At 43.7% G+C, this 22,711-nt stretch overlaps 1 protein-coding gene and 1 long non-coding RNA gene across 6 annotated transcripts in view; one reads left to right on the top strand and one right to left on the bottom strand.

The window, feature by feature from the left end:
* LOC140205052 (tetraspanin-18-like) overlaps nucleotides 1-22,711 on the bottom strand; it is a 279,792-nt gene that overhangs the window by 32,723 nt on the left and 224,358 nt on the right. For 4 of the 5 annotated variants that reach the window (XM_072272171.1, XM_072272173.1, XM_072272174.1 and 1 more), the window contains exons 2-4: nucleotides 22,404-22,453; nucleotides 19,174-19,242; nucleotides 17,376-17,482 (exon numbers count right to left, since the gene is read on the bottom strand). In XM_072272171.1, the coding sequence (XP_072128272.1) occupies nucleotides 17,376-17,444 (69 nt within the window). In that variant the 5' untranslated portion in view covers nucleotides 17,445-17,482; nucleotides 19,174-19,242; nucleotides 22,404-22,453. The remainder of the gene's footprint in view (nucleotides 1-17,375; nucleotides 17,483-19,173; nucleotides 19,243-22,403; nucleotides 22,454-22,711) is intronic. The other variant, XM_072272175.1, reaches the window with a different exon arrangement.
* On the top strand, nucleotides 4,303-16,230 carry LOC140205053 (uncharacterized). Its single transcript, XR_011887738.1, has 3 exons — nucleotides 4,303-4,405; nucleotides 4,627-4,766; nucleotides 11,690-16,230. It is a non-coding gene; the product is annotated as an uncharacterized lncRNA (long non-coding RNA).

Here is a 22,711-nt window from a genome sequence, read left to right as displayed (position 1 = left end):
GAGGTTTTACACTTCAGTAGGACCAACCAGGGTAGGTCTTACGCAGTGAATGGTTGGAGACTGAGAAGTGTGGTAGGACAAAGGGGTCTGGGAATACAGGTCTATAATCAATTAAAAAGTGGTGTCACAGGTAGATTGGGTTATTTAGAGATACAGCACAGAACAGCGGACGGGAATATTCTTAATTTTATTTGTTTTCTTGTGATACAGCGTGGAGTATCCCCTTCAAGCCATGCTACCCAGCAATCCCAGCTTAATTACAATGCCCGATTAACCTACCAACTGGTACGTCTCTGGAAGGAAACTGGAGCACCCCGGGGAAACCACACAGTCACGGGGAGAACGAACAAACTCCTTATAGAGAGCAGTGGGAATTGAACCCAAGTCGGGGGTACTGTAAGATGTGTGTTCACCAGTACACTACAGTGCCACCTCAATATGGGGACTGCTTTAGTCTTGGATCCATTTCACAATATGATTCGATGTTTCAATGTACATCTGACAAACAAAGCTTTTTTTTTCTAGTTTAAAATGGGATGAGGGTAGGATTGGTGTAGATAATACTTGATTTTCAGCATGGACTCATCCATGCTGTATCTCCCTATAACTTGACTATGACAATAAATATCGTCCCCCATGTCCTGTAAAACAATAAATAACTTCACGCAGACACGAGGAAATCTGCAGATGCTGGAAATTCAAGCAAAACACATCAAAAAATGCTGGTGAACGCAGCAGGCCAGGCAGCATCTATAGGAAGAGGTACAGTCGACGTTTCAGGCTGGGACACTTCGTCAGGACGAAAGGCTGATTTATACTTGTGCGTCAAATTGACGCCATAGGTACGGCGTAGCCACGAACCCTACGCAGTGTCTACATGGATCCCTATGCCATAGCCTGATGCGCACCTCTCCCAAAATGTAACTGCGCGTCACGGCAATGCAGATCGCAACAACTGTGATTGGTCTGTTTGGTAGCATCGCATTTCCTCCCAAGCTGCGATAGCTTCCCATTGGGCGACTGAAGGGCAGGGAAGGAACTCTGGCTGCAATGCTTTCCATAAAGCTTTACTGACCTCCGAAATTACGGAGGACACATTTCGCCTTTACGAAAAAAGACGCTCGCTTTAAACTTGTTTATCCCGAGAAAAACTACCATGGCCATGAAACCTTGCATGGGCAGGTGTGTACGCATGTGTGGCGTACACGAATTGCAGAGCAACGCAGACACACCAACGCACAAGTATAAATGCTCACAACAGCGTAGCCCACTTGCGTAGGCTACGGCGTAAGCTGGTACGCACAAGTATAAATCAGCCTTAACTGAAAGAAGAGATAGTTGGAGAGTTGAAAGTGGGGGGGGGGGAGATCTAAAATGATAGGAGAAGACAGGAAGGGGAGGGGTGGATCTAAGAGCTGGGAAGTTGATTGGCAAAAGGGATACCAGGCTGGAGAAGGGAGAGGATCACGACTTCACCCTCTTCTGTAACCTCAACTGTCCAGTGCACAGTAAATAACCTCATCTCATCCTGTAATTCAATAAGAACCTCACATTCACCTTGCAATATAGTCAACATAAATTTAAGGCGTTCACAGCTAAAATAAAAAGCCGATCTTTAAATTAAGTACTTTTGGGATTATTTTCTGTGCCTTGTACCAAACAATACAGGAAAAAGAGAATAAATAGCTGCATTCTTGCTGGATTTACACAGGAGGGTGGCATTGTTAGTGCACTGGGTCCAGCCCTTGGAAAGGTGGGAGCTGTAAGGCAGGATGGGTCACAGCCAGGCGTGACTGGAGGCTTATCTTTAAAATGGCTAGGGTGCCATTGTCGAGATAGATGTAAACTAGAGTGGGGAATGCTAAACCAAGCAGGGAGACCGAGGAAGAGGAAACAGGAATAGAAATGAAAGACGGGAAGTACAAGCTGAAGGTGTAGAGACCAAGAGGAAGAAATAAATAGGCCCAAACTGCAAACAATGGTATGGTGACTGAGAATATTCAAAAGACAAGCCTGAGGCGCAATGTCTCAATGCATGTTGCATTCAGAGTAAAACTGAGGAAATAACTGTGCAATTAGTTGTAAATGCAGACAATACTCTTTTGATTATGGAGAAATGGCTGGAGGGCAATCAAAAATGGGAACTGAACATCCAACAGGAAAGGTGATAAGGGAAAGAATGTGGTGTGGTATTGTTAGTAAAAGAGGAAATCAATACAATGGTGAGGAAGGTCAGTTTGCACCAAGCATCTGTATGGGTGAAGATAAGAAAGGGGTAGAAACATTGGTGGGGGTGGTATATAGTTCCCCAAACAGTGATGATTATATAGAATACAGTAATTTACAGGATACTATGCATACATAGAAACATAGAAAATAGGTGCAGGAGTAGACCATTTGGCCCTTCGAGCCTGCACCGCCATTCAGTATGATCATGGCTGATCATCCAACTCAGAACCCTGTACCAGCCTTCCCTCCATACCCCCTGATCCCTTTAGTCACAAGGGCCATATCTAACTCCCTCTTAAATATAGCCAATGAACTGGCCTCAACTGTTTCCTGTGGCAGAGAATTCCACAGGATCACCACTCTCTGTGTGAAGAAGTTTTTCCTAATCTTGGTCCTAAAAGGCTTCCCCTTTATCCTCAAGCTGTGACCCCTCGTTCTGGACTTCCCCAGCATTGGGAACAATCTTCCTGCATCTAGCCTGTCCAACCCCTTTAGGATTTTATACGTTTCAATCAGATCCCCCCTCAATCTTCTAAATTCCAATGAGTACAAGCCCAGTTCATCCAGTCTTTCATCATATGAAAGTCCTGCCATCCCAGGAATCAATCTGGTGAACCTTCTTTGTACTCCCTCTATGGCAAGAATGTCTTTCCTCAGATTAGGCGACCAAAACTGCACACAATACTCCAAGTGTGGTCTCACCAAGGCCTTGTACAACTGCAGTAGTACCTCCCTGCTCCTGTACTCAAATCCTCTTGCTATAAATGCCAGCATACCATTCGCCTTTTTCACCGCCTGCTGTACCTGCATGCCCACTTTCAATGACTGGTGTATAATGACACCCAGGTCTCGTTGCACCTCCCCTTTTCCTAATCGGCCACCATTCAGATAATAATCTGTTTTCCTGTTTTTGCCACCAAAGTGGATAACTTCACATTTATCCACATTAAATTACAGTAAGAGTACAACCATAATTAGTACAAGTTGATATGACTACAAGTTCATTTCTAAACCATGATAATGCATGAGAGGTATTCCTGAAGTACATCGGAGCTGAGTCATGAAGAGGTCCATCTAGAGAACGAGTTTCGAGCATCCTAGATAGCTATTGTGTAATGAGGATTGAAAAATAATCCTGAATCCAAATAATAGAAACTAGGAATGTATGATGCATCATGACTGGGAGAAGTTACTTAAGAGTTTGACAGTGGACAGAGAATGGCAAGTAATTAAAGCACTCATGGATGAATTACAACATTTGTGCTTCCTCAGAAATAAATCTGGAAAGGTAACTCAACAAAGCATTGAGCCACTTCAGGTGACAGATCTCTTGGGGGAAAAGCGCTTTGGAGACAGTGACCCTGACCTTTACCACAGCCTTGGAGAGGGATAGGAGCAGACAATATGGAAACATTTTCAATGAGGGAGGGAAAATTATGAAGCTATTAAGCAGGAATTTGGCAGCATAAATAAGGAGTAGATACACACAGTCAAATGCACAATGGAAATATGCAGGTTGTTTAGGGAGCACTTGCATAGGGGGTCTGGACAGGTTTGTCCCATTGAGACAGGAAATGGATGGTAGGGTGAAATAATCATGGTTGACATGAGATATAGAACATCTAATCAAGTGGAAGCAAATGATGTACTTAAGTTTTAGGAACAAGGATCAGATAGGGTTCCAAAGAGTTACAAGGTAGCTGGGAAGGAGCTTAAGAAGACATTGGCAAGTAGAATTAAGGAAAACCCCAAGGTGTTCTACCTGTACATGAAGAGCAGGAGGACAAATACTGTGAAAATAGGACCAATCAAAGATAAAAGAGGAACCAGGATGTAGGGGAGGCCCTTACTGAATACTTTGCTTCAGTATTCACCAGTGAGAGCGACCTTGGTAAACGTGAGGAGAATGTAGAATGGTCTAATGTGCTGAATCATGTTACCATTAAGAAACAGGATGTGTTGGAACTTTTGAAGAACATTAGAGTAGATAATTCCCCGAACAGGGCTGGATTGGATATACCTCAGGTTACTACAGGAAATGAGGAAAGAGATTGTTGTGCCTTTGGCAATGATCTTTGCCACCAGCCACAGGAACAGTACCAGAAGTTGGAGGGTGGCAAATGTTATTCCTTTGTTCAAGAAGGATAATATGGATAATCCTGGGAATTATGGACCAGTGAGTCTTTAATCAGTGGTAGTTAAACTATTGGAGAGGATTCTTAGAGACAGAATTTATGAACATTAGGAGAAGTATAGTTTAATTGTGCCTCACGAGCCTGACTGAATGCCAATTGCATCACCTCTGATCTGGGCCGACATTTATGTGCCGGGCAGCACCTAATTAATTTGCATGTTTATGTCAGCTTTTTTCTTAAAGTTGTGCTGTGTGTGTTCCAGCTACAGCTGTACCCCTGCATTCTTCGCGGATCGGTATCGGTCGGCGGCTCAGAGGGTGGGGGCCACTGCACCACCCAAACTCCGATGACTTAGCCTAACACACCATCACCAGTGTGCTTGGTACTGTCTTCCCGATTCCCGTAAGTGATACTACACTGTATATACATTATTTCTACTTTATATAGGCTGTGTATTTTTATGTGTTATTTGGTATGATTTGGCAGCTTCATAGCTTAAAGGTTACTGGAGAGAGTGTTTCTGCCAAGAGCGCTTGTGTGAGATTTTCTGCCGAGATTGCTTGCCCCGTGTTTTGCCAAGAGCGCTTGCGTGAGATTTTCACTATGGAGAACAGTGCCGGCAATGATTGTGGAAAAGTATTTCTACTTTATATAGGCTGTGTATTTATCATATCATTCCTGCTTTTACTATAGGTTACTGTTATTTTAGGTTTTATGTGTTATTTGGCATGATTTGGTAGGTTATTTTTGGGTCTGTGAACGCTCACAAATTTTTCCCATATAAATAAATGGTAATTGCTTCTTCGCTTTACGACATTCCGGCTTAAGAACTGTTTCGTAGGAACGCTCTACCTTTGGATGGCAGGGGAAACCTGTAGATGAAGGAGCGAAGTGGATGTGATGTATTTAGATTTTTGCAAGGCTTTCAATCAAGTGAAATAAAGTAAGTAATGAAAATCAGCAACCAGAGCTTGGTGTTCAACACGATGATTCCATCCAAACTCATCACCAACCTTCAAGACCAGAGCCACTGTACCTAGCTCCGTAATTGGATAATCACCTTCCTCATCAGCAAACTTCAATCAGTAAGCATTGGTAGCAGGCTCACTGGTTGTCCAGTTCCATTCCTCAGGAATGAAAAAGGGCATGTGACAGTAGTGTAGGTAGCAGGACACTTTGGAGAAACTAATAATAATTCCATTAGTTTCCAAATAATTATGGAGGGGGGTTGGACTGGTCCTCGGATTGAGATTCTATATTGGACGAAGGCCAATTCTGAAGGGAACTGGCAGGTTTGGATTGGGAAAGGTCCTTTTCTGGCAAAGTGATGGTTGGTAAATGGGGAGGCTTTCAAAAGTGAAACGTTGGGAATATAGTAACTATGGCTCTGATTCCCTCATTTTCACTATAAAAATCCAGTCCCTATGCACTTCTACCCCCATCAAGAAGGCCTTAAAGTTTTTAACTTTGTTCCAGGAAGCAAACTCAACCAATAGCCCTTCACTTCCACCCTCCTCTGTTGGGCAGAGCTGGTTCTCACCCTCATCGATTTCTCTTTTGGCTTCTCCCACTTACTCCAATGCCCAGGTGTACCCATGGGCCACAGCTTTGCCTGCCTTTTTGTCGGCTACATGGAACAGTCAATGTTCCAAGCCTACTGTGGAAAGGCACCCCAACTTTTTCTGTAGTACATTGATGACTGTATTGGTGCTGCTTCCTGTACCCATGCTGAGTTCATCAATTTCAGCAACTTTGCCTGCAACTTTCACCCTGTACTCAAATTTACTTGAACAAACTCTGAAAACTCTTTCCCCTTCCTTGATCTCTCTAACTCCATCTCTTGAGAAAGCTATCTACTTTTTACAAACCTACTGACTCTCCCAGTGATTTTGACTATACTTCTTCCCAATATTCTTCCCAACTCGTAAAAATGCCATTCTCTTTTGTCAGTTTCTCCATCTCTGCTGCATCTGCTCTCAGGATGAGGCCTTCCTTTCCAAAACATCAGAGATATCCTCCTTTTCCAAATAATGGTGCTTCCCTTCCACCACCATTGATGCTAGCCTCACCCTAATTTCCTCCATTTCCTGCACAGCCGCTCTCACCCCATCCTTCATGGCAACAGGGTGTTGGATCCGACTGTTCAATTCTTAGACTAGACTCTGTTTGTTATTTTCTTTGCAGTATTACAATTTATTATCTGCTTGTATTTTATATTATTGTTTATATACAAGCAACTATTTATTATGCTTTCTAGTGGCTAAATTTACATAACACTGCTATGGATCTGGAAGCTTCTTTACATTATTTGAATAAGAGCTATTTCATTGGTTAACACTTATCTATAAATTTGAATGGAATTTTCCATATCTATGCAGTAGAAAAGAACTGTTCCCTGCGAATGCCATCTTCTACGCAACTTTGTCTATAAGCTTCTGCTCCTGTTTCCTTTGTTCTATCAAGGCTTAATAAAACAATTGTGAAGCGACAAGTTTTGTGCCTCTTTCCTGATTCTGAAAGGAATAAGGAACCTTGGTTCTCAAGGGATATTGCAACTCTGATAAAGAAGAAGAGGGAGTTGTATGACATGTATAGGAAACAGGGAGTAAATAAGGTGCTTGAGGAGTATAAGAAGTGCAAGAAAATACTTAAGAAAGAAATCAGGAGGGCTAAAAGAAGACATGAGGTTGCCTTGGCAGTCAAAGTGAAGGATAAGCCAAAGAGCTTTTACAGGTATATTAAGAGCAAAAGGATTGTAAGGGATAAAATTGGTCCTCTTGAAGATCAGAATGGTCGGCTATGTGCGGAACCAAAGGAAATGGGGGAGATCTTAAATAGGTTTTTTGCCTCTGTATTTACTAAGGAAACTGGCATGAAGTCTATGGAGTTAAGGGAAACAAGTAGTGAGATCATGGAAACTGTACAGATTGAAAAGGAGGAGGTGCTTGCTGTCTTGAGGAAAATTAAAGTGGATAAATCCCCGGGACCTGACAGGGTGTTCCATCGGACCTTGAAGGAGACTAGTGTTGAAATTGCAGGGGCCCTGGCAGAAATATTTAAAATGTCACTGTCTACGGGTGAAGTGCCGGAGGATTGGAGAGTGGCTCATGTTGTTCCGTTGTTTAAAAAAGGATCAAAAAGTAATCCGGGAAATTATAGGCCGGTAAGTTTAATGTCAGTAGTAGGCAAGTTATTGGAGGGAGTAATAAGAGACAGAATCTACAAGCGTTTGGATAGACAGGGACTTATTAGGGAGAGTCAACATGGCTTTGTGCGTGGTAGGTCATGTTTGACCAATCTCTTGGAGTTTTTCGACGAGATTACCAGGAAAGTGGATGAAGGGAAGGCAGTGGATATTGTCTACATGGACTTCAGTAAGGCCTTTGACAAGGTCCTGCATGGGAGGTTAGTTAGGAAAATACAGTCGCTAGGTATACATGGAGAGGTGGTAAATTGGATTAGACATTGCCTCAATGGTAGAAGCCAAAGAGTGGTAGTAGAGAATTGCTTCTCTGAGTGGAGGCCTGTGACTAGTGGTGTACCACAGGGATCAGTGCTGGGTCCATTGTTATTTGTCATCTATATCAATGATCTGGATGATAATGTGGTAAATTGGATCAGCAAATTTGCTGATGATACAAAGATTGGAGATGTAGTAGACAGTGAGGAAGGTTTTCAGAGCCTGCAGAGGGACTTGGACCAGCTGGAAAAATGGGCTGAAAAATGGCAGATGGAGTTTAATACAGACAAGTGTGAGGTATTGCACGTTGGAAGGACAAACCAAGGTAGAACATACAGGGTTAATGGTAAGGCACTGAGGAGTGCAGTAGAACAAAGGGATCTGGGAATACAGATACAAAATTCCGTAAAAGCGGTGTCACAGGTAGATAGGGTCGTAAAGAGAGCTTTTGGTACATTGACCCTTATTAATCAAAGTATTGAGTATAAGAGCTGGAATGTTATGATGAGGTTGTATAAGGCATTGGTGAGGCCGAATTTGGAGTATTGTGTGCAGTTTTGGTCACCAAGTTATAGGAAGGATATTAATAAGGTTGAAAGAGTGCAGAGAAGGTTTACAAGAATGTTGCCGGGACTTGAGAAACTCAGTTACAGAGAAAGTCTGAGTAGGTTAGGACTTTATTCCCTGGAGCGTAGAAGAATGAGGGAGATTTGATAGAGGTAAATAAAATTATGATGGGTATAGATACAGTGAATGCAAGCAGGCTTTTTCCACTGAGGCAAGGGGAGAAAAAAACCAGAGGACATGAGTTAAGGGTGAGGGGGGAAAAGTTTAAAGGGAACATTAGGGGGGGCTTCTTCACACAGAGAGTGGTGGGAGTATGGAATGAGCTGCCAGACGAGGTGGTAAATGCGGGTTCTTTTTTAACATTTAAGAATAAATTGGACAGATACATGGATGGGAGGTGTATGGAGGGATATGGTCCGTGTGCAGGTCAGTGGGACTAGGCAGAAAATGGTTCGACACAGCCAAGAAGGGCCAAAAGGCCTGTTTCTGTGCTGTAGTTTTTCTATGGTTTTCTATGGTTCTATGGTTTTCTAACCCTGGATTAAAACATTAGAATCCAACAGTTGGAGAATCAGCAAAGGATGGTTACGAAGCTTAAGTACTTGGAACAGTTGCAGACAAAGATGATTTTTTAGCACGCAACAAATGGGTTAAGAATTTCCCCTGTTCCAAACTGTCTGAGAGGAAATTAGTTCTCGCTTCAATATCATTAGGTGGGAGTTAGAAGTAAGGAACTGCTAAGTTACTATTTTGGAAAAAAAAGACAGGATTTGTAAAAAGAAACACTAGCCTGTAGAGTGCAGATTAAATAGGCAAGCTGGTAGAGGGTAAAAAAAATCGAACAAGCAGCAAAGCACGGATAAAAATATTAAATGTTGCAAGTGAGAATAATTAAATATGTTCAAGCTAGTGGAGCACAGATTTAAATACGTACAAACAGTACCACAATACATGCACTAGTGGAGTGCGTGAGAAAACTTTAAATTTCGGTTGCAATCTATTAATACTTTGAGATTGCAGTCAAAGCAGTAAAAGTGCATTTGTATTAAATCAAAACAATGGCCAAAGCTGTGAAACCCACTAAGAGCTCTTAACTAAATCAAACTTCACAGTTTGATAAAATTAATTTAAAAAGTCCAAAGTTCATCAACAATGTAACTTTATCAATATCCAGAAAATGGCTGCTAGTGATTTAGAAATAAGACAGCATGGTCAGTCTGATCGAATGTGTGAGTGAATGAAAGAGTTCATGGGACAATTAAAGACTTTTACTTGTTGCAGTGAGCTGCAAGGGAGCATGATAGAGACAGTAAGAAGGCAAAAGAGCAAATCTTTGCATTAACTGGACAAACGAATGAACAACATGGTAATTCTATTGAAGAGCATTGTACGGAGTTTCTGGTAAATTTGAGGGCAGGGTGGAAGTTGGAGGCAAAGTGAATGTAGGCAAGTTCAGCACGAGTGCAGGAAGCAGCACCAATGCAGATGTCACTGTAGCGAAGGAAAGGTGCGAGACGGTCACCAATGCAGGCTTGGAACACAGACTGTTCCATGGAGCCGACAAACAGGCAGGCATAGCTGGGACCCATACAAGTGCCCATGGCCACACCTTTTGTTTGAAGGAAGTGGGAGGAACCAAAGGAGAAATTATTTTGAGTGAGGACAAGTTCCGCTAGGTGGAAGATGCTGAACTCGTCAACTTCATCCACTTTGCCTCCAACTTCCACCCTGCCCTAAAATTTACCTGGTCCATTTCCAACACCTCCCTCCCCTTTCATGATCTCCCTGTCTCTAACTCTGGAGACAGCTTACCTACTGATGGCTATTACAAACCCATGGACTCTCAGAGCTACATGGACTACACCTCATTCCACACTGCTACTCGTAAAAACGCCACCCCCTTCTCCCAATTCCTCTGTCTCCAACGCATTTGGTCTTAGGTTAAGGCTTTTCATTCCAGAGCAAAGGAGATGTTCTCCTTCTTCAAAGAAAGGGGCTTCCCTTCCTCCACCATCAACTCTGCCCTCATCCACATCTCTTCCATTTCATGCACATCTGCTCTCACCTCATCCTCCCGCCACCCTACCAGGGATAGGGTTCCTCTCGCCCACACCTACCACCCCACCAGCCTTTGTGTCCAGCACATAATCCTCCACAACTTCTCCCATCTCCAGCGGGATCCCACTATGAAGCACATCTATCCCCCCACTTTCTGTTTTCCGCTGCGATCGCTCCCTACGCGACTCCCTTGTCCGTTCGTCCCCCCCATCCCTTCCCACTGATCTCCCTCCTGGCACTTATCCTTACAAATAGAACAAGAGCTACATCTCCTCCCTCACTACTATTCGTGGCCCCAAACAGTCCTTCCAGTTGAGGTGACACTTCACCTGTGAGTCTGTTGGAGTCATCGACTGTATCCGGTGCTCCCGTTGTGGCCTCCTGTATGTCGGTTTGACCCGACATAGATTGGGAGACCACTTCGCTGAGCACCTATGCTCTGTCCAGCAGAAAACACAGGATCTCTCAGTGGCTCCCCATTTTAATTCCACTTCCTATTCCCATTCCAATATGTCTACCTGCATCTTTCTCCACGGCCTCGTGATGAGGCCACACTTTGGTTGGAGGAGCAACACCTTATATTCCATCTGGTTAGCCTCCAACCTGATGGCATGAACATCGATTTCTCGAACTTCTGGTAATGCCTCTCCCCCAGCCCTTCACCATTCCCCATTCCCTTTTCCCTCTCTCGCCTTATCTCCTTGCCCGCCCATTGCCTCCCTCTGGTGCTCTTCCCCCTTTTCTTTCTTCCCTGGCCTTCTGTCCTCTTCTATCAGACTCCTCCTTCTCCAGCTCTGTATCTCTTTCACCAATCAACTTCATCTTTCCCTCTCCTGGTTTCACCCATCACCTGGTGATTCTCTCTCCCCTCCCCCCACCTTTTAAATCTACTCCTCAGCATTTCTTCTCCAGTCCTGCTGAAGGATCTCGGCCCAAAACATCGACTGTACTCTTTTCCATGGATGCTGCCTGGCCTGCTGAGTTCCTTCAGCATTTTGTGGGTTGCTTGGATTTCCAGCATCTGCAGATTTTCTCATGTTTGCTATGGCACTTCCTATGGTCTTATGTAGCATCAGAGGAGCCCCAAACGAGGAATGACGTGTGTACGTCCATTCAAGGTGGTAACAGGGCATCCTACGCCACTGCCAGGAGCTCTCGATCTCAGAGCGGCTGATAGACAGTTTAGTTGACTATTCTGTGAGATTTATTACGTGCTGAGATACAGTCTGCTTCTCAACAGGATTCTGCTGCTTGGAGTGACCCGACAGAAGGCGGGCACACCCTGATTCCTAGCCAGTGGGTCCACTGGGAGGCTGGGTGGAAAGGCTTGCCAAATGCTGTTAATTACCAACCCAGTGGTGAAAGCAGAAGGCAGAAGTAAGTGGATACACGCCAGCCACTGCAAGTGAGCTAAAGTGGCACCCGACGAAGACAACAAGCACTGTGGTTAATGTGCTAGTAACCTCTGACTCAGTGTCTACACTGCTGGGCTACAGTGAACAAATCACTAACCAACCAGAACTCTTCAACCAAGTCAATAACTACCAGACATTATGAAGTATATACTAACATTAGTTGTTATATTTTACCAATTTTCCGACTTACAGCAAGTACTAATGATCATACTGATAATCATAGCTTATATCTTTTTTATTTGTGTCATCAATAGAGTAGTTCAAACTCTACTGTGTGCCTACTAATCTGCCTAACCATGACATAGCCTATGAATACTACGAAAAATATATACCCATTGATACCTTCTAAACTAAGTTGTTTTTTGATTATTTTATACTTAACGTACATCCCACACGTTTTTCTACCTCTGATTTTGCAGGTGTAACAATTCTACATGTGTGATTTAGAATCAAAGTGGACATTGTTGGATTAGACTGCTTGTTATTTTCTTTGCAGTTTAACAATTAATTATCTACTTGTTGAGGTGGGTCCTGGCACCTTAAAACCAGTGCTTCGGATAGGTGGAGCTCGTCAGCCTGGGAAGGCAGTCCATCTAAGGCTATATCCACACTACGCCGGATAATTTTGAAAACGAAGCTTTTTCTCTTCATTTTGACCTTCTGTCCACACTGAAACGGTGTTTTCATCTCCCAAAAACGGAGATTTTCAGAAACGATCTCCAGAGTGAATAAATCTGAAAACGCCTAATATCCGTTGTAGTGTGTACAGGGTAACCGGAGAGATTTAAAAACGCTGTCATGACAACACCACAACAACAATGCTTTTTCTGCTTCTGCTTGGTACTGCGCAAGCACTGCCATACGGCTGTTATATCACGCAGTCGGTGTGAATGGCGTGAGAGTTAAATTGTAAAGTGAGCATTTTTGACTATTTGAAAATGCTGTCATGACGTGCTGGAACAGATGGCCGCAGTGTGGCATTTCGTTGTTTTCTTGAACGCAGCCCCCCACATAACCTAACAATTTCAGAACAGACGGCAACGAAACTGAAGCCAAGGGGACCAAATACTTTGACCCATAGCTTACTGAATAAATAAGTATACACACTTTGCCCTGTTTTCTGTCCTTGCTTGTATGAAGGTGGTTTACCTATTTATGCAAGTACTTCTCTGACAATAGATGTGTAACAGCCTAATGTAACATGGTATGGAAATACAAGATAATGCTGATGCAGACGTTTTATACATTTAACAAGGTGCTTTATTAATGCAACAGAGTTAGTCAGTTTTTCAATGTTCGTCGTCAGCCGGGTCATACTGTCTGTGAACTCCCTGTCGGTTGCCTCCATACCCTCCAGTATTTGTGTTTTTTTTTAGTTCTAAGTCCACCTGCGCGAGAGCCAAGAGCAATTCCTTTTTAAGTTTTTCTGCTCTGTAACTGGACAGACGCACACCAATATATCGTTTCCTCTTCGCTTGTTTTCTGTGTGTCCTGCGCATGCCCAGTAGGAGGAGATTCGCTCAAATATCCGTCTAATGTGGACTGAGATATTTTGAAAAACGCTTAGTGTGGACGCCTATCGTTTTTACTCGAAACCGGCGTTTTCAAAATTATCCGGCGTAGTGTGGATGTAGCCTAAGAGAGGGAAAACTCTGATTTCAACCCTCCGCTGCCTTGTGGCCATACCCACTCATGGGAAAGGCTTTGGGAGTAAACCCTGAGGACAAATCCGGAGCTGGAGTCCCTAAGGCAGTCCGACGTTGCCTTCAACCTCGTTCTGGCAACTCCTGCGACAACACTGGTGCCAAGCCGTATCGGCCCTTGCCCTTCCCTTGGACAACATCGGTGTCGAGGAGAGGGGAGACTTGCTGCATGGGCAACTGCCGGTCTTCCATACAACCTTGCCCAGGCCTGCACCGTGGAGAGGACACTCCTTTCCAGGTGCAGATCCACGGTCTCGCGAGACTAACGGATGCCACCACTTATCTGCTTGTATTTTATTTCATTACTTATATAACAATTTATTATGCTTCCTAGTGGTTATATTGATATAATACTGGTATGATCCTCAAATTGTTTGAATAAGAGCTATCTTATTAGTTAATTCTTATCTACAAATTTGAGTGGAAGTTTCCTTATCAGTGTAGTATAAGATACCAGCCAGTGGTTTTGTCGCAATCAGCACTGGACTTCAAGGCAAGTGGTCCGGAGTTCAAATCCGGCCAGCTCCTTGCACACTTCCATTTTCCAACATGCTAGGTTGAGCTTCGAGTTAGTAACTTGGCCTCATAAAAAAAAAGGTCAAATACTACGGAGATTTCAAAAATGCTGCCCAATGTGCCACAAGGCATGAGAAGGAACAACAAATGTAGTATAAAAGAGGTGTTCCATGCTGGACGCCATCTTCTTAACACCCTGGTCTCTTTGTCTATAAGCTTCTGCTCCTGTTTCCTTTGTTCTATCAAGGCTTAATAAAACAACCGTGAAGCAACAAGTTTTGTGCCTCTTTTCTGACTTCTGAAAGAACCTTGGATTAAAATATCAGAATCTAACAATGACCCCTCGACTTTACCACAAGCCTTCGAATTGAGCCCAGCATTCTCCGTAACTTCTACCAACATCAAAGGGATTCTGCCACTAAGCACCCCTTTCCCTCCCCACCCCACCCCCCAACTTTGCACTTTCTGTAGGGATTGCTCACTACATTCCCTTGTCCACCACCTCGAATATTCATTCCCTGCTGTACGGGCACATGGTTGCCACAGCGTGTGGTATTTACAAAATGCACAGCAGTTATTCACCAAGACTCCCCCGACAGCACTTCTTGGATTTGCAGCACTACCACCAAGAAGGACAAGAGCAGCAAGGTGTCAAGGAACACCTTCAGCTGCAGGTCCCTCTCCAAGCACTACGTCACCCTGCTTCGGAAGCACAGCATATCATTGTTTCTTCAGCATCATAGGACCTAAATCCAGGGGCTCCCTCCCCAGCAGCCCCGTGGGAGCACCTTCTCAAGAAGGACTCCAGTAGTTCATGAAGGCTGCTCAACTTCACCTTGCAGGGACCAGCGATAAATGCTGGCCTCACCACATATGTACAGTTCCTGTAAGTGACAGATAAAAGAAAGAATTCCCACACAGGCTGAAAGACTTTGAGGCAGGTCATGCCAGAAGCCAGGCTTGAACGACTGCCCAGCGATCGGGTGTTGACCCTGCCTGTGTGTGAGTGCTTTCGGCCCCAGCTCTCACCCATGGCACCTAGCTGGAGATACAAGGGTCTGCAGATGCCGGAAGATGGAGTGTCAAATAACATCCAGGACAAAGCAACCGGACTGACTGGCACCACAGCAATATTCATCCCCTGCAGTACTTCTGGGGAGCTCAGCAGGTTAAGAGGTACGTTCAGGATGAAAGGAACTGTCACCATTTCAGGCTGAAGCCCTGCATCGATTAATTACCTCTTACAGATACTGCTTGACCCACTGAGTTCCTCCAGCAGATTGTACTTGAAAGAGCACTGGCTGGCTTTGAATATGAGAAAGCTGGATCCCTTTGATTAGCATTATTGTCTAACAGGATCATTTACCAGTGACTGCAGTTTACTACCTCCACTGTTAGAATTAGAGGAATATGGGATAACATTAGATGGGAATCTTGGTTGGCATGGACCAAATGGCATCTCATATCCAGCTGTGTCTGGCACTGCATCTGAACTAACCCTCAACACTCTTCAACAGGTAGCTGGTAGACTGTGGTCTACTGATAATGGCAATCAGAGGGGTATGCTGCATGATGGTGTTGTAGACTGTAGTAAAAGATGCTTGTGGTACCTCCATTTTACTTGCATTAATGCTAGACCATGTTACTTATCCTTGTGATCTTGCCCTGTGGCATAGTGGAATGAGTCCTTAATGGAAAGGATGGGCAGACTCCATGAGAACTCTACATGGTCAAAGAGTTATACAGCACAAAAGCAAGCCCTTCAGCCCAACTGGTCCCAGCTGACCAAGATTCCTGTTAGAGTGAGTTTTTGGGTAGATGATTCATTTACACTTAAATGACTTTGGCCACCAGACTTCTATTTGACAAAGTACTGTGGATTGAGTCCACAACAACGTGCTTCCTTCCTAAAGACTGTGAGTACCTACCCAGATATGTTGGCGTTGGAAGGAAAGGATGAAGTTAGGAGGTGTGATGTTTTGTATGTAGCTTCAATAGGAAACATTGTCTATGCATTGTCTATAACTTTTTAAGTAGCGATTGCCTTTGTGTTTAGCATATAAATATCAAGCTCACACTGGGCTAGCAGACCTTTCTACGGAAAGCGTCTCCGTTCGTATAATGCCTGCTGTACCTTGTTGTGTCGAATAAAGAAGCTGCTTTGCATCTACCGGTGACTCTGTCTCTCTGGTGATTTCATCCACGTTACAACAATTCCCATATAAGCCAGCCCCATTTACAGCATTTGGCTAATATTCCTCTGAGACTTTCCTGGCCATATACCTGTCTAAGTGTCTTTTAAATGTTGTTATCGTACCTGCCTGGACCACTCGCTCTGGCGTCTCATCCCATATACTGACCACCTGCTAGGTGAAGAAGCTGCTCCTTGAGTTCCTATTGGATCCCTCTGCTCACCTTAAGCCTGTCTCTATAGTTCTTGATTCTCTAATCGTGGGGAAATGGTCATCCACACCCATACAGCTACAGACAGGGCTATCTTCCTCAGCTAGAGTCATGACAATACGAGAACTGACACAGGCATCAGCTGGCAGTTCTACCCTACATGGTTCACCTGCGCAGTCAGTCCTAAATAGAAGTTGAATCTCCAACCAAACTTCATTCTGTGTCTCCTTTCCTTCAACAGGTTCAAGGACAGTTTCTAACCCACTGTAATAAAACTATTAAATGCTTCTCTAGTGTGATAAGATGGGTTCTTGACCTCACAATCTGCCTTATTATGACCTTATTGTTCACCTGTACTGCACTTTCTCTGTAGCTGTTACATTTTATTCTGCATTCTGTTATTTTTTACCTTGGTCTACCTCGATATACTGTGTAATGATCCGATCTGTATGAATAGTATGCAAGACAAGCTTTTCACTGTATCTCAGTGCGTGTTAATAATATACCAACTCCAATTCCAGTATGGATAGCAGGCATAGTCTAATGTAAATGGTCAGTGAGTGAATCCACTGTTCCGTGGGGACAGCATCTTTCAGTCCTGGATGGCTGTAAGCTGCTGACTCTTGTTATCTGCAGAGACCGCACCAGTGCACTCTGAACTGGGGAAGTCAGGCTGACACTTACAACTATACTCTTGACTCTTACGCTTAAAGCTTTAGATCGACAATAGCTGCTTTTTCAGTGTTAGTTAGACCAAGAGCTGGCTGGCTAGATAGAGCAGATAAATTTTGAGTTTAAACCTGACTCCACACTGCCCAGACCTATCACCTCGCTGACACAAGGCTTGCTGTCTGCTCTGTAGTGGGTACTTTCTCACAAGTGTACTTACAGAAATCAGAATGCTAAAAGCGATTGTCACGTTTCTCACACGTTCAAAGCGACCCATCTTAATAGTCATTGGCTGATGCCTTTAGTCACTGTAAAGAACGTCTGGACCTGTTGGAAAAGCAAACAGAAGCACGATTATCCTTCGAGTATCAGAAGTTGAAACCACAACTTCACCTCAGTAAAAACAGAAAATGCCAGAAACACTCAGCAGTTTAGTCTGCAAAGTTAACGTTTCAGGTGAAGCAAACCACGCATCCTGATGAAGGGACTTTGACCTGGAATGCTGGCACTGCTTATTTCCCTGCAGATGCTGCCTGACCTGCTGGGCATTTCCAGCAGTTTCTGGTTGTGTTTTACTTTCTCAACATCTGCACTTTCTCAGTTTTAATTTCATCTTAACTTTGCCAAAACTAAGCAGATGATTTGCACTTACGTGGCCTGATTCAAATGTAGAATGTGCTCCCTGGAGATAGTTTACACTGGTTCTGAGGGGTTGTCACTTACAGACAAGTTACAGCATTGTAAAGGGGCAGAGACTGCTTTCTCCGTAGCGGATGACAGTCTGTGATGTTCTGTGGCCACGGGCAGGAAGGGCATCCTGAATTGGAGCTGCTTATCCTCAGCGTTGAAACAGCTAACGTGAGCAAGAAGATCATGGGAATGCTGTTTAAGTCTAGACCAAATCAATAGTCAAGGATCCACCAGAACTTCCTTTCGTATCATGTATCTACTGTACATGAGGCACTGAAAGGACCAGATAGAGTGGGCATGAAGAGGATGTTTCTAATAGTAGGAGGGCACAGTCTCGGAATATAAGGACATCCCTTTAGAGCAGAGATGAGAAGGATTTTCTTTAGCCAGAGGGTGGTGAATCTGTGGAATTCATTGCAACATTTGGCTGTGGAGGCCACGTCATTGAGTATATTTAAAGCAAAGGTTCTAGGTTAGTAAAGGCATCAAAGGTCATGAGAAGGAGGCAGGAGAATGGGTTGAAAGGGTAAACAAATCAGCCGTGATCAAATGATGGTGTGGACTTGTTCGGCCAAATGTCGTAGTTCTGCTTCTAAGTCTTATGATGTTCTGGTCTCAAAAAGGCAACATTTATTATATTAGAGATCCCCACTGTCCAGCCCATGCCATCTCTCACAGCTACCATTGGCAGGAGGTACAGAGGCTTAAGGAGCCATATTACCAGGTTCCAGAACATCTACTGACCTTGAACCATTCAGTTTGTGAACCAGCCTGTACAACTCTAATCACTACCTGGAATGTAACATCTAATCTACTACAATAGCAATCCGACAACAACTTTGATCAATTGGCACTAAAATGGAGTTTGTTTTAATTTATTCTAATTGTGATCTTTCAAGTAGAAATTGTGTACAATTTATGTTTAATTTATGTTTTACTTGTGAATGTAGCTTCCATGATGTGTGGTGCTGCTGCAAATACATTTTTCATTTGCACCTGTATTCAAGTGTACTTATGTATATGACTTTGACATGGACATCTCGCTCTACAGTCTACACTATCTGTTGTACTGTGTATATGGGAGAACCTGCTAGCATGAGGACACTCTTGCATTCTGGTTCCTGTCCAGTAAACCATCTCTGAGCTGTCTGGATCTAAATACCTCATTAGTTAAGTTGACAAACGCTGTACATAGTACTCTAAATATTGTCTCATCAATGTGCTCTGTAACTAAGCCATAACCACCCACTTTTGCATTCAATTTCCCTTGCAATTTACTCTGACATCTTGTTAACATTCCAAATTAATTGCAGTGCCGACATACTAACCTTGTGTAGATCGTCTGCAGAGAGCTCAGATCACTCTGCACTGCTGTAGTCCGTCACCACTTACTTTTCCTGCCAAGATAGACAATACCATTTTTTCCTATGTTACATTTTCATTTACTGGACTTTTACCTATTCATATGCAAAAACAAGGGAGCATCCAGGCATGGGCCAATAGGCAGCCAGAAATATTCGTGCATCAAGAAATTACCATCTCCAATAAGAGAGAGTCTATGTATTTATTCTCAACATTCAATGACACATCCATTACTTATTGCTGCATCATGCTTTCTGGGGTGGCGGTGGGGGAGGTCACCATTGCTCAGTATCTCAGGTGAACCAGCCAATTACTACTACAAGAGCAGGTATATGGCTGGATGTACTAAGGCAGGTGCCTTATTTCCTGATACTCCAAAGCTTTTCCAGGTAAAATGATCATCAGGAAAATTCTCCAATTCCCTAGCTGAGAGCAGCCTCAACAACAATAAAAACATCAGCCAGGATTCGAGAGATCAACTGTTTTGATCGGCATACAATAGCTCGCAGTAACCGTTCATTCTTTCCAAAATGAGTGCAGTGGATGCTATTTACAAAATGCACTGCAGTTATGCACCTAGGCTATCCTAATTACACTCTCATAGCTTGCAAATCTATTCTGGCAACAACAAATGCTAAGTGCTTGAAAACACCATCATCTACAGGCTCACTCGTAACTTGCACACCTTTTTGACTTGGAAACAGTGTGGCGCTGGAAGAATGATGACACTTGCAGGCTGCCCCCAGCATATCCTTGGACTGTGTTTGTTGTTAATGCATTTCACTGTATGTTTTCATGTACATGTGACTAATCTCTATTTTTATAAATATATTATCAGTTCTTTATCATTCCTAGATCATTGTAGCATCAATTGCGCTGAAGAAACCATTCAGGGCAGTTTCACTGATTGTCTGTGTACATGAATTCCACATTAAATGCATTGAGCAGAAGCTCTTTGGTAGCACCATCCAACTGGCCCCTCTCTCCTACTCTAAACCCAGAGCCCTGCAGCATTTTGTTTTCAAGCATTTTCCACCAGCAACACCAGCAATACATAGACTCCCAGTCCTTATATCTGCTGCACACAATACAATCTGCCCATGTTGCTTCTGTTTCTTGCATCAACAATGCAAAATACGGTCAAACCGTCTGCTTGTGGATAAGCTGGAAATCTTGAGCAACTCAGCAGGTCAGGCAGCATCTATGGAGGGGAAGAAACAGTCAACGTTTCGGGCTGAGACCCTTCATCAGGACTGGAAAGGAAGGGGACAGGAGCCAGTATAAGGAAGTAGGGGAAGGGGAAGAGGCACAAGTTGGCAGATGACAGGTAAAACAGCTGTGGGGAGGTTGGTGGGTGGTGGGGAAGAGGGTATGATTTGAGAAGCTGGGAGGGGATACAGCTGGAAATGGTAAAGGGCTGAAGAAGGAGGAATCTAATAGGAGAGGACAGTGGACCAAGGAAGGGAGAGGGGAACCAGTAGGTGGTGACGGGCAAGTGAAAAGAGAAGGGTTGAGAAGGGTACCAGAATGGGGAATGGAAAAGAAAGAAGCGTGGAAAGGGAGAAATTATCAGAGGTTAGAAATGCTCATGCCTTCAGATTGGAGGGTACCCAAATGAGGTGTTTGTTGCTCCTCCAACCTGAGTTTGGCCTCATCATGACAGAGTAGAGGAAGCCATGGACAGACATACCAGAATGGGAATAGGAAGTCAAATTGAAAGGGGTGGGCACAAGGAGATCCTGTCCATCACCCATCAGCGTGTACTTCTTCCCCTTCTCCCTCATTATTCTGTGACTTGCTGCGCGCTTTGTGCATTTAGTGTGGCTTTAAAATGTTAGTTAGGCCACAGCTGAAGGTTTGTGTGCAGTGGTCACCGCACCAGAGGAAAGTGCAAAGGAGATTCACCAGGCTGTTACCTTGGGTGGAACATTTCACTTACTGTACGAGGAGAGACTGGAGAGGCTGTGTCTGTTTTCCTTGAACTAGTGGGGGCTGAGAGGGCAAAGGGGGTGGCTTGAAGCAGATGTATAACATAATGAAGAGCGAAGAAAGGGCGCATAGTGGGAAACCTTTGTTTTATAACAGACCTTTATAAAGCTAAAAGGCATAGTTTTAAGGGAAGGGGTAAGAGAGAGAGGGGAACTGAGAAGATTGTTCTCACCCAGAGGGTGGTTCATGTCTGAGAGGTGGCAGAGGCAGAGGCTTTCACAGTATTTAACAAGTACCTGGATGAGCCCATCACTTGCCAAGGTATAGAAGGCCATTATCAAGTGCTGGTAAATAGAATTAGTATGGAGGAGTACAGTGGATATTGAGGGTCCAGAGGCTGTATAACTGTGCTGTATGACTCTGAAAAAAACCTGAATTACATTAAGTGTATATATGTCTACTAAATAGCTAAATTAAAATTAGTAGTACAAAAATAGCAGAAATAAAAATGTAGTGAGGTAGTGTTCATGAGTTCAATGTTCACTTACAGATCGGATGGCTGAGGGGAAGAAGCTGTTCTTGAATTGCTGAGTGTAATGCTTTCAGGCTTCTGGACCTCCTCCCTGATGGTAACAGTGTGAGGGGGCATGTTCTGGGTGGCGGGGATCCTAATGACGGGCGCCACCTTCCTAAGGCAGCGCTCCTTGAAGACATCTTGGATGCTTGGGAGGCTAGTACCCATGATAGAGCTAACTAATTTTACAAGTTTCTGCAAGTTATTCCGATCTTGTGCAGTAGCGCCCCCCCCCCGCCCCATACCAGACAGGGATGCAGCCTGTATATATACTGTATATCTGTATATCTCTTTTATCTTTTTGTGTACAAGCAGTTGTGACATGCATCTTGCTGTGACTGTTACATTGCTTATTTGGGGAGCATTGATAGCACTTGAAAGAATTCAGACTGGTTAACAGCTGGTGAACACGGTCACACTCAGATTTTAGTCTATGGTCTAGAGTACCTGCCTTATCTGGGCTTAAGCTGTTCACTTTTCTACAAGTTGGGTTTTCACAATGAAAAGGAAATGGTGTGCGATTCACTCTTTATTCACTTGACATTTGTACTTGGCTTATCAGAATCACTTGGAGTTAATTTGTTTCTAGCTTGACTGAGTTTGTTTTCCTTTAGTAGTTGAATGCTGTAGGGAGAACAGCAGAAAAAAACACGTTACCTTCTACATCCTCCTCCAAACTCCACAAAGTCCTACCTTGTGTAGATCCAATCACAGTACTGCATTAATTTCTTAAAATTTAGTTCCTAGGGATTAAACAGATTGTCAAAGCATTAGAATTTCATATAATGCTCAGATAAGAAACCCACTGTAACACCATCCTGAGGTGATTGAATACAGCACAGCTTTATCATACATGAAATCCATAAGCTCAGATGCATGGAACCAACATCATTATGGTTATCAAAGGCCTTCTGAAGCATAACTCAAGCATCTAACTAGAGGTGTGACTATGAATCTCAGCCGACTTTCCGGTGAAAAATTAAGGGAGTATTGCACCATCC

The sequence above is a fragment of the Mobula birostris genome, chromosome 11, assembly GCF_030028105.1.
Source record: "Mobula birostris isolate sMobBir1 chromosome 11, sMobBir1.hap1, whole genome shotgun sequence".
Classification (NCBI taxonomy): Eukaryota; Metazoa; Chordata; class Chondrichthyes; order Myliobatiformes; family Myliobatidae; genus Mobula; species Mobula birostris.
Note: the sequence above shows the minus strand (reverse complement) of the source record. Positions and strands in the feature narration are given on the sequence as shown.